Source organism: Arachis hypogaea, chromosome 3 (genome assembly GCF_003086295.3).
Source record: "Arachis hypogaea cultivar Tifrunner chromosome 3, arahy.Tifrunner.gnm2.J5K5, whole genome shotgun sequence".
In the NCBI taxonomy this organism is placed as follows: Eukaryota; Viridiplantae; Streptophyta; class Magnoliopsida; order Fabales; family Fabaceae; genus Arachis; species Arachis hypogaea.
In genome coordinates this window covers 126,045,406-126,059,091 of record NC_092038.1, presented here as the reverse complement: position 1 = coordinate 126,059,091, position 13,686 = coordinate 126,045,406, and the positions used below count along the sequence as shown (strand labels likewise).

General features: G+C 45.7%; 2 protein-coding genes across 2 annotated transcripts; both read right to left on the bottom strand.

Annotated features, from left to right (window-relative positions):
- Positions 1-1,541: 1,541 nt before the first annotated feature.
- On the bottom strand, positions 1,542-4,647 carry LOC112791350 (probably inactive leucine-rich repeat receptor-like protein kinase At5g48380). Its single transcript, XM_025834148.3, has 2 exons — positions 3,372-4,647; positions 1,542-2,626 (listed from the first exon to the last, which is right to left on the bottom strand). The coding sequence occupies exons 1-2, from the start codon at positions 4,293-4,295 to the stop codon at positions 1,715-1,717; spliced, it is 1,836 nt and encodes a 611-aa protein (XP_025689933.1). The 5' UTR covers positions 4,296-4,647; the 3' UTR covers positions 1,542-1,714.
- Positions 4,648-8,539: 3,892 nt separating this feature from the next.
- On the bottom strand, positions 8,540-13,045 carry LOC140183587 (uncharacterized). The gene is made up of 2 exons (XM_072232045.1): positions 10,559-13,045; positions 8,540-10,384 (listed from the first exon to the last, which is right to left on the bottom strand). The coding sequence occupies exons 1-2, from the start codon at positions 13,043-13,045 to the stop codon at positions 8,540-8,542; spliced, it is 4,332 nt and encodes a 1,443-aa protein (XP_072088146.1).
- Between the last annotated feature and the right edge of the window lie 641 nt (positions 13,046-13,686).

Sequence of the window (13,686 nt, the reverse complement as noted above, 5' to 3'; positions counted from 1 at the left end):
CTAAATATAAAATTATTTTATTTAAAAAAAAATTTAGTGTCTATAGAAGTTGTGCTTGATTTGCCTAAAATAGAGATAGAGTAAGGTGAGACCCACCTTTTTATGTTTGAATTATATGAGTGAAATATAGGCGCTATAAAAAAATATCTTTAAAAAAAATCATTTGAAAAAAAATCTTTTTATAAAGATTTATCTGAATAAGTTCTATTTCTCAAATAATAAAAATTACAAAAATTATGTTTAATAGATACTTTTAACATTTTAAATAATTTTAGTAAATATAAATACTTATTAATAATAAATTTATATTAATTTTTTTATCATTCAAAAACACAGATTAATTTTAAAAACTATGTTCACAAATCACAACCATTTTAAAAGGCTTTCTTTACTTTTGAATGAGCCTCTTTTTTTCCAATAAATTGATAGCTACAGCAAATAGCCTAACAGAGGAATAAGTCCACACGCGAAATTGATATATTTATGACAGTCAAATTTTTAATGTCCCAAGTTTCACATTGTTTGATATATAATTGATATTAATATTAATATTAATTAAGTACAGAAAATGGTGCAAAATATTGAGCTCTATTAACTAGTAGAAGAGATATTTTTAAATGCAATATACAGGAAGGATAGAATATATTTAGCTCTATATATACGGTTACATTTTTGCGCTCTGGCTATACCCGTTTCATTCTATAGCGTTAGTAGTTTAATTAATCTTCTATTAGCAGGGTTAAGAAATTTATCAAATGCTATAGATTTCAATAATGTTTTGTAAACAACTCAAATCAAACAATTATGTAGACAACTACAGCGTAATATGTATGTATAAATATAGTAGAACCGTAGAGATGTGTATAGAGATATCTCTCTCCTTTTTTATTAGTTAGTTGATAAGAAATGTTATAATAGTAGAACCCTATAATTTTTCTAAAAAAATAAACAAATAATGCATATGAGTAAAAATAGTTGCACTTCACTTTAAATTGGTTTTTCACTTGATTTTATTCGTCGTTTTTGATAAATTAATAAACATATATGTCAATGTACCAACTACCAAGTGTTCCATAATTTGAAATTAATTAATTTCAACTAATGAAAATGAAAATAAATCATATTATTGTACTGCGCATATCACCCCTCATTACAAACATAGACACATATACAAGCGTTATATAGCTAGAGAATTTGGTATTTATTATACCTAGATGGTAAACAGTGAAAGTAATGTTTATTATAGAGATGACAAGTTAAGGGGTATTAATGTGTGTGTGTAGTAGACTAGTAATAACTATTTGGTACATGCTTGTGTTGATCCAATCCTCTCTACTTTATTATAAGAAAGTAAAAAGTAGAAATATGTATTATTGATGTAATTTTTTTCTGAATTATTATTTTATTATTGTGGATTAAAAATTATATTAAAGTTATGGTAAATAATTATTTAAATATTCATATAAATAAAAAATATCCTAAGCCAATTAATAGTGAGATTTAAATTTTAAACATACAAATTGCGCAGAGTTGACAAAGTGGAGGGAACACTAAAGAGATAGATCCTGAATGTGATGGTGCCATGCCTTCTGAGTTCACCGGTGGAGTATTGCAAGATCCAAGAACAAGTTTTACAGCAAATGGGGGCCAAAAGAAAATAAAATATTATATTATATATTAAAACTATGGTTATAATTCAACAAATTCATCACGGTCAGTAGCAGAAAAACTCTCTGATCGCGTGCGTGCAAGTGTTAGAATCACCGCAAAGTTCATGTCTCTCTTCCCATAGACTGCTCATTTTGTTGTAGACTTGAACCATTGTTGGTCTTTGTTCTGGAAAAGGCTGAACACACTCGCAAGCAATCTTCATGAGCATAAACGCTTCACTTTCAAACCCTTCACCAATAATAAACTTATCAATTGCACTATAAAAACTTGAAGGATTAGGAGATAGATTAGCATTGTTACATGAACTCTCCACCAATTCCTCATATAATTTTCCCGTGACCAACTCAAAAATTACATTACCAAAATCATAAACATCCTTCTTCCCATCCTTGATATAAAACGACATGCCTAGACTCTCATGGTTGTTGGGGTTCAAAAACTTGGCATCTCCAAAATTGGATAACTTGGGTTCAAAATTCTTATCTAGCAAGATACTCCGTGAACAAATATTCAAGTGCACCACATGCAGATTGCATAAATGATGGAGCCAAGATAAGGCTCTAGCCACACCTAGTGCAATGTTAATCCTCTGTGGCCATGTCAATATCATAGCCTCAGTTTCCAAAGGGTGCAACCATTTCGAGAGTCTTCCATTTGAGAAATACGGGTACACCAGAATCCTTTCATCGTTTTCTATGCAGAACCCAAGCAGGGGAACTATGTTTCTGTGTCGGAGCTTACCTAGAATCCTTATTTCTATAAGAACTTGTCTCCCAAATTGTTGAGAATCAGTTAGTTTCTTAATGGCTAGGTGCCAACCGTTAGCCAATTTTCCCTTGTACATTATTCCCATCTTTCCAAACCCAATTGCATTGTTTATAGAAAATCCGTCTGTTGCATCATTTAGTTCTTCAAACTTCATAGTGGATGTTAATCTTTCCAGTAGTAGAGCTATCTGTGAATTCAACTCACAACTATCAATGAAATTATCTATATCATAAAGCTATAGAAATTCACTTAATGTTTGCATTCATGAAATGTAATGAAATATAGTAGTCTAGTATATCTCTAAATTCAACCGATAGACCTCAAGTCATTTGGTTTGAGTTGATTCAGTTTATTACTAATCTTAATGTTTGGGTCAGTCAAGCAGCATCAATAATGGGTGTGATAGAATCAATATAAAAGTAAATTAAGACCAAAAGGCAAAATGGAAAAAGCAATATTATTACGTTAACAATCTCCACCTCAAGTGTGAACCAACACATTAAGTACATAAACTCCCCCTATTCTTCTTGAATACTCTTTTAAAAGAGAACAGATAAGACACCACATCCAACTCAAAACCTTAAAATATCTAATAGGTCTCTCATCTTATAAACTTCTCACTCTTCTTTACTTTTTTCAATATAGAACTAATTTCATACGCTCCTCACACTTGCAACATTAACATGACTGCACTCATGTAGGAAACTAACATGATAAATGTATAAGTGGCTAATTTCATTGAGATAAAGAACATAAGTAGAATTACATAGCTTTCTTGTTTAATTATTGTAAATAATTAAGATTGTCCAATTTCCATACAAAGTTGAAAAGATAAAAAAAAAAAAAAGGAAAGAAGACTACAATATAAAATATACAGATTACAGACAGAGTAAATAAAGCGTTGAGGAAAAGAAATGGAAGAGAAGGAATACCTTTTGGCTTCCTTTCTCCTGCAATTGAGGCATCTGATCAGCTTCTAGTCCGAGCTTTCTCTCTGTGACGATGGAACACACATATTTGACTAGTTCTACACCTTTATTGTGGTTGATCCACTTCAATAATTTTGCCCAGTAACTATTTGAAAGGAAAAAGATGCACGCAAGAAGAAAACTAAAGGATGATGCAAAACCAACAAAAAGGCCATCCTTGAAGGATTGGTCCATGATAATAAGCCCTCCTCCTCCGTCGAAGGAGCATGGTTCCAAGGGCCCTCCACAAAGCCCCCTATTCTTAGCATAGCTAACACTTACCGAACCATATGCCAAGTTAGGCACTTCCCCTGACAACTTATTGTTGTCAAAAGACAGTGTTCGGATCCTGGGAAGCGCCGCAAGTTGACCCGGGATTCCACCACTGAGCATGTTGCCATCAAGCTTGAGAACATTCAGGTAAGTGCAGCTAGCGAGAGACGGTGGAATCTGTCCGCTGAAGTGGTTGTTGGAGAGATCAATGGAGACAGCGAAGGGGAGTAATGTATGAATATCAGAGGGGAGAGGTGCCCATAAGCTGTTTGATGAAAGGTCTAAGGCAGTTAATGAAGTGCAATTATGAAGTCCCCGCGGAAACTGGCCCTTCAGCCTCATGTTTGACAGGTCGATTCCTAGCACTCTGTTTTCATTGGGATTCCAGCAGAAAACACCCACAAAATTACAAATGACACCTTCGGTTTTGTTGTTGAAGTCCCAGCTAGCTAAGAAATTATATGGATCTTCCAAGGAATCCTTGATGGATTTTAAACAGAATATATCTGTTTCAGTAGCATGAATGCAGAGCAAGATTTGGGTGAAGATGAGAATAGTAATAGTAATTCCCATTCTTGTTTTAGGACTCATACTTCCTTGCTTCATTTTCAACATTTCAAATGGTCATATTTAGTTGTAACGTAACAAGAATTGAATTTGTGAATTAGTGAAGATTTCATCTTGGTACTCTTTCTTCCTCACAACTATATTTTATTATTTTATGAGTTTCGCATTCTGACTCTTCACTCTTGTTGGTATATGTTCGGTTGTCGGTTTTCGGACAGGTCGGGTGATTGTGCGAGGGAGTGAGAACGCCTCAACCACGGTCGTGCTGGAGTCGGGTTTGCCGAGTAGCCGAGTATGCGTTGCAGAAGGAGAATAAGGGGGGTGCCACCTGCAAAGACACTCCGACGCTCTAGTCAGCAATGTGCAGGCGGGAAAATGGTTAGATGGGAGAGTGTGACATACCTAGGGGGAAGGGCAGGTCCTTCCCCATTTATACTGTGTCAGAGGTGGGCCCTACAAGGGCAGGCCCACCTTCCTCGAAGCTTCCTTACAGCTGCAGTGGAGAGCTGTCAGGGACGCGTGTCCGGGTCGAGTGGTGAGCTGCACGTGACCAACAGCTCGGGTCGGGTATTCCGTGGGTCGGGTCGATCCGTACGTGGCTTGGGCCAGGCCGCTACAGTGCCCCCACGCGCCGTTAACCGACCGTATGGGTCGTTGGAGGCGAGTTCTCTGTTGTCGCGAGGTCGATCGTTCGTATGAGGGACGCGCCGCTCGCATGCGTGCCCGTTCGCAATTCGGGGCGTTCTTTTGTCGCCTCATTTTTCGCGAGGGGCATTAAATGCTCATTAAGGGTGGAAAAAACCCACGTGTGCAAAGACTGTTCTGCCCCCAGGCCTTTCGCGCTTCCACTGAAGCGGTTTTAAACAGTTTTACGTTTTATTCTTCTTCTGCTTGCCTTCCTGATCATATTGCTTGTTCCTTCGTCCTACGCTCTCATCATTTAGAAGTTCTTTTTATTGCTCCAGTGTGCTTCATCCTTATTTGAATTTTCTCAATTCATCCAGGTAACTACTTCTTTCCTTTCATTTTAGCGGTTGTTTGCATGTCTGTTATGATCATTTTTCCTGTGCTTGCTCCTTTCTTGTTGTTCATGGGCGCATTTTCATGGATGCACTTTCTTTTTCTTTTTGTTGACTGTGGTGTGTCATGGGGGGTTTATGTTTTTGTTCTGGTCTTGGTTTGTTTGGTCCCCCTTGTGGTCACGGCACGTGGGGTTTCTTTGGGTTTTTCCCGGATTCCGACCTCACGGACTAACCGCGCGGTGCCCCCACTGTAGGTATGCCTCGTGTCGTTAGCCGAGCTTCTAGCTCCGCCGCGGGTTACGACCCGTATGCGTGGGTGGTTTCCGACCTCAGGAACTCTCCCAATCAGATGGGTGAGGAGGAGCTCACGGAATTTCGCCAGGCCGAATATCTCTGTGGGGGTACCGACGAGGAGGCGAACTATGATGTTTATGTCCCCGCCCCTCACGAGCGGCTTTATGAGATTAATTTCAAAGCCCCCCGGGTTGCCGATTGGATCTGGTTTTACAAGGCCATGTTCACTCAGGTCGAGGTCCGCATCCCCTTTTCCCCCTTTCAGATGAGCCTCCTAAACCGAATTTCCGTGGCACCGTCTCAATTGCATCCGAACAGCTGGGCATCCATTCGCTGCTTCGAGATGGTGTGCGAGTACTTAGAGCTACCGATCTCTGTCGACGTCTTCCTCTTTTTCTTTAATCTAACTAACCCTTCAAAGGAGGGGAAACACAAGAAAGGGTTCATGTCCTTCCGGTCTGCCCAGGGCCGGAGAATCTTTGGCTTGTTTGAGGACTCCTACCATAGGTTCAAGGACAAGTATTTTAAGGTCCGCCCGGTTAAGGGTCGTCACCCTTTTTGGTTATCTTTGGAAAAGGAGCGCTTCATCCCGACGTATTGGAGTTTCGGGGCGGGGTCTAATCCTTTTATCAAGGTTACTTATAAAGGGATGTCGACCGTGGATCGGCGGATAGCCGACATTTTGTGGGCGGTTCTTGGGAGGAATAATGTGAATCCCCATCTCCTTATGGGTAACCGGGAGGCCGCCCGAGATTATATCCGTGAGTTTCTCTTGTCGTGTAGTCGCTTGTTTAAATTTTCCATTGCTGCTTCCATTAACTTGTTCATTTTTTCAATTTGTTCTGTAGTGGGGCTTTCTGCCGAAGTGACCGGCATGGATAACTTGTACCAAACCTTTCTTCAAGACGACGAGGGTGAGGAGGCCGGAGGACCACAGGCGACGGTTCCTCCAGAAGTGCCTCCTCCTGAAGTCGACGCGTCTGCTAAAGCTGCCACTCCGACTTCCGCAACCCCGATTCCTCCCGAGGTTCCTATTCCCGGGCACTCGTCCTCTTCTCGCCGGGAGGAGAAGGAAGAGTTGTCCGTCATCCCCACCCCCAAGAGACAGAGGTCGCAGTCTAGTCCCGAGGGGGTTTTGACTGTCATGGAAAGGAATTTTGATGCTGGGACATTCATAGATGCCCAGCTGCTTCCGGGCACGGAGGATCATTTCCATGGCACCGACCTCTCGGGACAGGCTCGGTGGATGTACCGTACCCTTCTTCGTGGCGCGGCCATAGCCCGAAAGGCTGAGTTTGAGCTTTTCGGTATGGCCTCGCTTCGTCGGAAGCTTGAATCTGCGGTTGATGCCAATAACAAGTACAAAACCCAAGTAAAAACGCTTCAGGATCAGTTGGTTGAAGCGGGGAACAAGCTTGACGCCGCCCAGAAAAAGACTGCTTTAGCCGAGGAGAAATTGAAAACTGCCGACGCCTCCGTGTCCCGTTTGACGGAGCAGGAGCTGACCTTGAAGAGCCAGCTGAGCGCTGCGCAAGGTCGGGTGTCCGCTCTGGAGAAAGAGCGGGACGAAGCGGAGGCGGCTGCCAAGGCTGCTCGGGAGGAGGCCGAGTTGTTCAAACGGAAACACAAGGAGGTCAAGGAGCAGGGCAAGAATGCGATTTTCATGACTGAAGATGCCCTCAAAGCTCAGGTGAAGATCGTTTCTCCGGACTTCGACGTGTCGGCAATCGGAGTTTTCAAGACCATCAAGGATGGTAAAGTTGTTGATATGCCGAAGAAGTAATGTTTGTACTATTTGAACTTTTTGTTGAATCTTTGTATTGCGACTTTGGTGCCCGTTAATGGGTTTATGGGATCGTTTGCCCGTATGTTTAACTTCTTGTTTCACTCGTTGTTGATTTACTTCGCGTTTCCGTTTACTCGCGTTGGCCGTTTATGGCGTGCGTTCTTTTTATGGTCGTTTATCGTGTTTTTGGTCTGGGGGGCTCCCGGGGTGATCAGTCCCGAGGCCGCATGTCCTTAGTTTTCATAGTGGTCGCTCAAAAAGTTAGAAACAATAAGATAACATAGGCAAATATAGCATGTGGTAATTGGGCAGGTTCAGTCATTGTAACAAAGACATTGAAGTGCTATTACAAAATAAATGGTTTAGGAATAAAACCTCCTCAAGTTATCTGCATTCCATGTCCTCGGGACTTCCTTGCCGTTGAGTCTTTCTAGTTTGTAAGCTCCTCTCCCGATTACCTCTTTGATCCGGTATGGTCCTTCCCAGTTTGCTGCTAGTTTGCCTTCTCCTAGGGTGGATGTGCCGATATCGTTACGCCTTAGGACGAGGTCATTTTCTTCGAACTTTCTTTTAAGTGCTTTAGCATTGTAGCGTAAGGCCATTCTTTGTTTTAGCGCCGCTTCAGCCAGATGGGCCATTTCCCTGGTTTCTTCTATCAGGTCTTTCTCAACAGTTTCCTCTACTCCCTTCAGGATTAATCGTGGGCTCGGCTCCCCGATCTCTACGGGTATCACTGCGTCTGACCCATAGGTTAGTCGAAAGGGTGTCTCTTTAGTGGAGGATTGCTCGGTTGTTCGGTAGGACCAGAGGACAGAGGCTAGTTCGTCGGCCCAAGCGCCTTTCTTGTTATCCAACCGCTTCTTGAGCCCCAGCAGGATGATCTTATTTGCGGACTCGACCTGCCCGTTTGTCTGTGGGTGTTCCACCGAGGAGAATCTCTGCTTTATGCCCAGGCCGGTGAGGAATTCTGTGAACTTTTTGTCGGTAAATTGTGTCCCGTTGTCCGAAATGACGACTTCCGGGATACCGAATCGTGTTATGACTTGTCTCCACATGACTTTCCTGCAATTGGTCGAGGATATGCTGGCCAGTGGTTCGGCCTCTATCCATTTTGTGTAGTAGTCGATAGCGACTATGAGGTACTTGACTTGCCCCGGGCCGACGGGAAAAGGTCCTAAGAGGTCGACACCCTATTGCGAGAACGGTCGAGAGGTCGTTAGCAAGCTGAGCTCAGAGGCTGGTGCACGATGGAAGTTGGCATTTTCTTGGCACTTGACACACTTCTTAACGAATTCCTTGGAGTCAGCCATCATCGATGGCCAGTAATATCCAGCTCGGATTAACTTCCTTGCTAGGGCTTTGCCTCCTATATGGTGGCCGCAGCATCCTTCATGGACTTCCCTGAGGACGTAATCCGTTTGGTCGGGATGCAAACACTTCAGCAGGGGATGATTAAATCCCTTCCTGAAAAGCTGTCCTTGGATGATGGCATATCTGGCGGCCTCCCTTCTTAGCTTTTTGGCATCTTTTTCGTTGTCGGGGAGCTTGCCGTTTTCTAAGAGGTCGATAATGGGATCCGACCAGGAGGGGCCTAGCTTCGAGAGGTGTAGTGCGACTGCCGGCTCTTTCGCCTTTCCTTGGATTAGAGACCGGTTGCCCTCTCCCGGCTTGGTGCTAGCTAGCTTTGACAAGAGGTCTGCCCGTGTGTTCCTTTCTCTCGGGACGTGTTGGATCGTGACTTCTTCGAACTTTCGGCTTAAGTCCTTGACTTTTTCCAAGTATTTCTGTAGCAGTGAGTCCCTAGCTTGATAGCTCCCGTTCACTTGGGAGGTAACGATTTGTGAATCGCTGCATATCTCCAACCTTGCTGCTCCGACTTCCGCTGCTAAGGTTAAGCCTCCTATAAGGGCTTCATACTCCGCTTGGTTATTTGAAACGGAGAATTCGAACTTAATTGACTGTTCGTATACGACTCCAGCCGGGCTTTCCAGGATGATCCCGGCGCCCTCGAACGTTTGATTGGAGGCTCCGTCTACATGGAGCTTCCACCGTGTGTTCGTGTCTTCGGCCGGATCCCCCGCTACTTCCACTAGAAAATCTGCCATCGCCTGCGCTTTGATGGCTTGCCGGGGTTCGTATCGTATGTCGTATTGAGAAAGTTCAATGGACCAGGTCATCATTCTTCCCGCCAAGTCGGGTTTTTGGAGCACTTGCCGGATCCCCTGGTCCGTTCTCACGACAATCTGGTGACTTTGGAAGTACTGCTTTAACCTCCGCGAAGAGGTCAGGAGTGCCAGGGCTAATTTTTCCAATTTGTTATATCTCAACTCTGCCCCTTGTAGGGCCCTGCTGACAAAATAGACTGGCTGTTGTACCCTTCCTTCTTCTCGTACCAAAATCGCGGCCAAGGCTTCTCCTGTTATGGCGAGGTACAGGTATAATGTCTCCCCGTCTTTTGGCTTCCCGAGGACAGGGGGTGCCGCCAGGATTTCCTTAAAATGTTGAAAGGCTTGCTCGCATTCGGGCGTCCATTCGAATGCCATTCCTCTCTTCATGAGGTTGAAGAACGGTAGGGCCTTTGTTGTCGACGCTCCGAGAAAACGTGATAACGAGGCCAGCCGTCCTGCCAACCTTTGAACGTCCTTAACGCTACCTGGGCTCTTCATTTGGAGTATCGCCTGGCACTTCTCCGGGTTAGCTTTTACCCCTCTTTGGGTTATCATGAATCCGAGGAACTTTCCAGCTTCCATGGCGAAAGCACACTTGAGGGGGTTCAATCTCATGCCATGTTGTCGGAGGGACGCGAATACACTCGCCAGGTCGTTCAGGAGGTCGTCAGGTCGTGTTGTTTTTGCTAGGATGTCATCCACATAGACTTCAACGGTCTTCCCTATGAGGTCGTGGAATATCCTATTCATCAGCCTCTGGTATGTTGCCCCCGCATTTTTTAGGCCGAATGGCATCACCTTATAGCAGAAAGTTCCTCCTGGCGTTATGAACGCCATCTTGTCTTCGTCTGGACGGTGCATCGGTATCTGGTTGTAACCAGAGTAGGCGTCCATGAAACTTAGATATCGGTATCCCGCAGCAGCATCGACGAGTGCGTCTATGTTAGGGAGGGGGAAGCAATCCTTGGGACATGCTTTGTTGAGGTCAGAGTAGTCTACGCACATTCTCCACTTGCCGTTGTGCTTTTTCACCAAAACTACATTCGAGAGCCATGTCGAATAGTCCACTTCTCGTATAAAGCCTGCTTCAAGGAGGCCGGCCGTCTGCTTAGCCACCTCCTCTGCTCTTTCCGCCGACATTTTTCTCCTCCGTTGGGCTACTGGACGTGCTTCCGCCTTAACGGCTAAATGATGTGAGATGATTTTTGGGTCTATGCCCGGCATGTCGGCCGGCGTCCAGGCAAACAAGTCCCTATTGGCTCTTATCATTTCGACCAAGGGCTCCTTCAACTCGCGCGGGAGGTTCTTGTTAACGAACGTGAATCTTTCCTCTTCCTGGCCAATCCTGAACTTCTCCAGATCCCCTTCTGGTTCCGGTCTGGGTTTGTCGTCTACTCTGGCATCTAGGTCGGCTAGGAACACACCGGAGGCCTCCTTGGACTTCTTTCTTAGGGAGAGGCTGGCATTGTCACAAGCGACCGCCGTCTCAAGGTCTCCTCTTATGGATCCTATAGATCCGTCATCGGTAACGAACTTCATGACTAACAACTTTGTGTTGATTACGGCCTCGAAATCATTGATAGTCTTCCTTCCCAGAATGATATTATAGGCGGTGGAGTCTCGGAGGATCACGAACTCGGCCATCGCCGATCTCCTGTTCTGGGATTGTTCTACTGAGATCGGCAGGGATATTATTCCGTCTGGTTTGATGAAATGGTCGCCCAATCCGATGACCCCGTGTTGGTGAGTCGTCAGATCGGCATCCCTTAATCCCAGTGCGTCGAATACGTTGCGGAACATGATGTTCGAGTCCGCTCCCGTGTCAACAAGGATACGTTTGACGAGACCGGTCCCCACTCGGGCCGTTATGACCATGGGTGGGTTTTCCGGTGCGTCGTCAAACCATTGGTCTTCTGGGCCGAAGGAAATGGACGGAGGCTTCTTAGAGTTTCGCATCGACGAGGAGGAGATCGACAATATCTTTGCGTCTTTCTTGTGTGCGGATCTGGATCTTGGTGCGGCGTTTTTGGCCGTCGCTACGTTGATCACAGTGAGGCCGTGATCTCCGCCATCTGGCTCTTGTCGCCGCTTTGTCGAACGGGTTTTGCCTTCTTCGTCCTGGTCGCGGTAGCGCCTCCTTGGCTCCCTGATTAAGTGGGAGAACGCTGCTAGTTTACCTTCCCTTATCGCTTGCTCCAGTGCATCTTTTAGGTCAAAACAGTCCTGCGTTAGGTGGCCGTAGCCTTTGTGGTAATCACAATAAAGGTTTTTGTTCCCTCCAGTGCGGTCCTTAAGTGGTCGGGGCTTCGGTAGGATTCCTTTCTCGGCTATTTGTTGGTAAGCTTCCACGATGGGAAGAGTGAGTGGAGTGTAGTTGGTGAATTTCCCGACTCGAGGGAATGTCCTCGGTGCCTTGTTTGTCGCCTCTTCCCTGGTTTGTCCCTTTGGCCTTTCCCCGTTGCCCTGTTGTCGGGTTTGATTGTAGCTGGGCTGCCGTTTGTTGGCGGCCACAACTCGGCTGACTTCCTCGTCGTTTATGTACTCTTTGGCTACCGTCTGGATCTCATGCATTGTCCAAACCGGTTTTGTGGTAAGATGTTTTCGGAAGTTCTCGTTGAGGAGGCCGTTTGTCAAGCAAAGACTGGCCACCGAATCGGTTAGGCCATCGATTTCCAAGCATTCATCGTTGAACCGATCTAGGTATCTCCTGGTCGGCTCTCCTTGTCTCTGGGTTACCCCTAGCAGGTTGATAGGATGCTTTGCCTTCGCTATCCGTGTTGTAAATTGGGCTAGGAATGCGCGGCTGATGTCTGAGAAACTGTAGATGGATCCCTGCGGGAGGCCGTTAAACCACTTGATCGCGGGTCCCGCTAGGGTTACCGGGAAGGCACGGCATCTTACCTCGTCCCCCACTCCCTCTAGATTCATCCTGGCCTCAAAAGCCGTGAGGTGTTCTAGAGGGTCTTGAGTTCTGTCGTTCCTCATGTCCGTTGGTTTGTCGAAGTGTTTCGGCAACCGGACTTCGAGGATAGATCGGTGGAATGGGGTGGCGCCCATTATCACAGGTTGTCGTGTTCTCTCGGATCTCCCTTCCCCGTCTTCGCGATCTCTTGCCGCTCGGCGGGTTAGCCTGCCCCGAGAGTAGATGATCGTGTCATTTTGTCTTCTCGGGATAGGAGACTCCTCGCGCGTGCTTTCCGCTTCCGTTCGGGATGCGGACGCGCGCCGCGGGCGGCTTCGGTAAGAGTCTTCCTCTTCGCTTTCGGGGGATGGGGTGTAGCTAGGGTCGGTGGTTCGTCCGTCCCGCTCCCGGTCGGCCAACTGTCGCTCTAGGTTCTGGACCCTGTGGCGTAGCTCCTGCATTATTATAGCGTTGTCGCCGCCCGTTCCCCCGAAGGGTCGTGTCCTCGTGTGCTGCTCTGTGTGTTGTCGGGGGGACCTCCGCCGCCCCCTTAGCGAGGCGACGGAGGCTGCCCCCTCCGCTCCGGCTGCTCGGGCTTGGTCTCCGGGACCCAGCGCGACTTCCATCTAGGCGTTCCCCACAGACGGCGCCAGTGTTCGGTTGTCGGTTTCCGGACAGGTCGGGTGATTGTGCGAGGGAGTGAGAACGCCTCAACCACGGTCGTGCTGGAGTCGGGTTTGCCGAGTAGCCGAGTACGCGTTGCAGAAGGAGAATAAGGGGGGGTGCCACCTGCAAAGACACTCCGACGCTCTAGTCAGCAATGTGCAGGCGGGAAAATGGTTAGATGGGAGAGTGTGACATACCTAGGGGGAAGGACAGGTCCTTCCTCGAAGCTTCCTTACAGCTGCAGTGGAGAGCTGTCAGGGACGCGTGTCCGGGTCGAGTGGTGAGCTGCACGTGACCAACAGCTCGGGTCGGGTATTCCGTGGGTCGGGTCGATCCGTACGTGGCTTGGACCAGACCGCTACAGTATACTTTATCCCATTCATTTTTTAGTAAATTAAGGAAATATCAAATGTTATATGGTTTTTTTCCCTTAAATTAGATTATGGTTATTTCATTATAAATATTAGTTTCCTTTTTTTGGATGATATGTTCGTAATTTCACGGAATTGTAATTGTGTTTAGTCCGTGTCATTTTGAAGAGGGAAGTGATAAATAAATTTAAAAAATTTATATTTTAGATAAATTAATTTAAAAAATATAT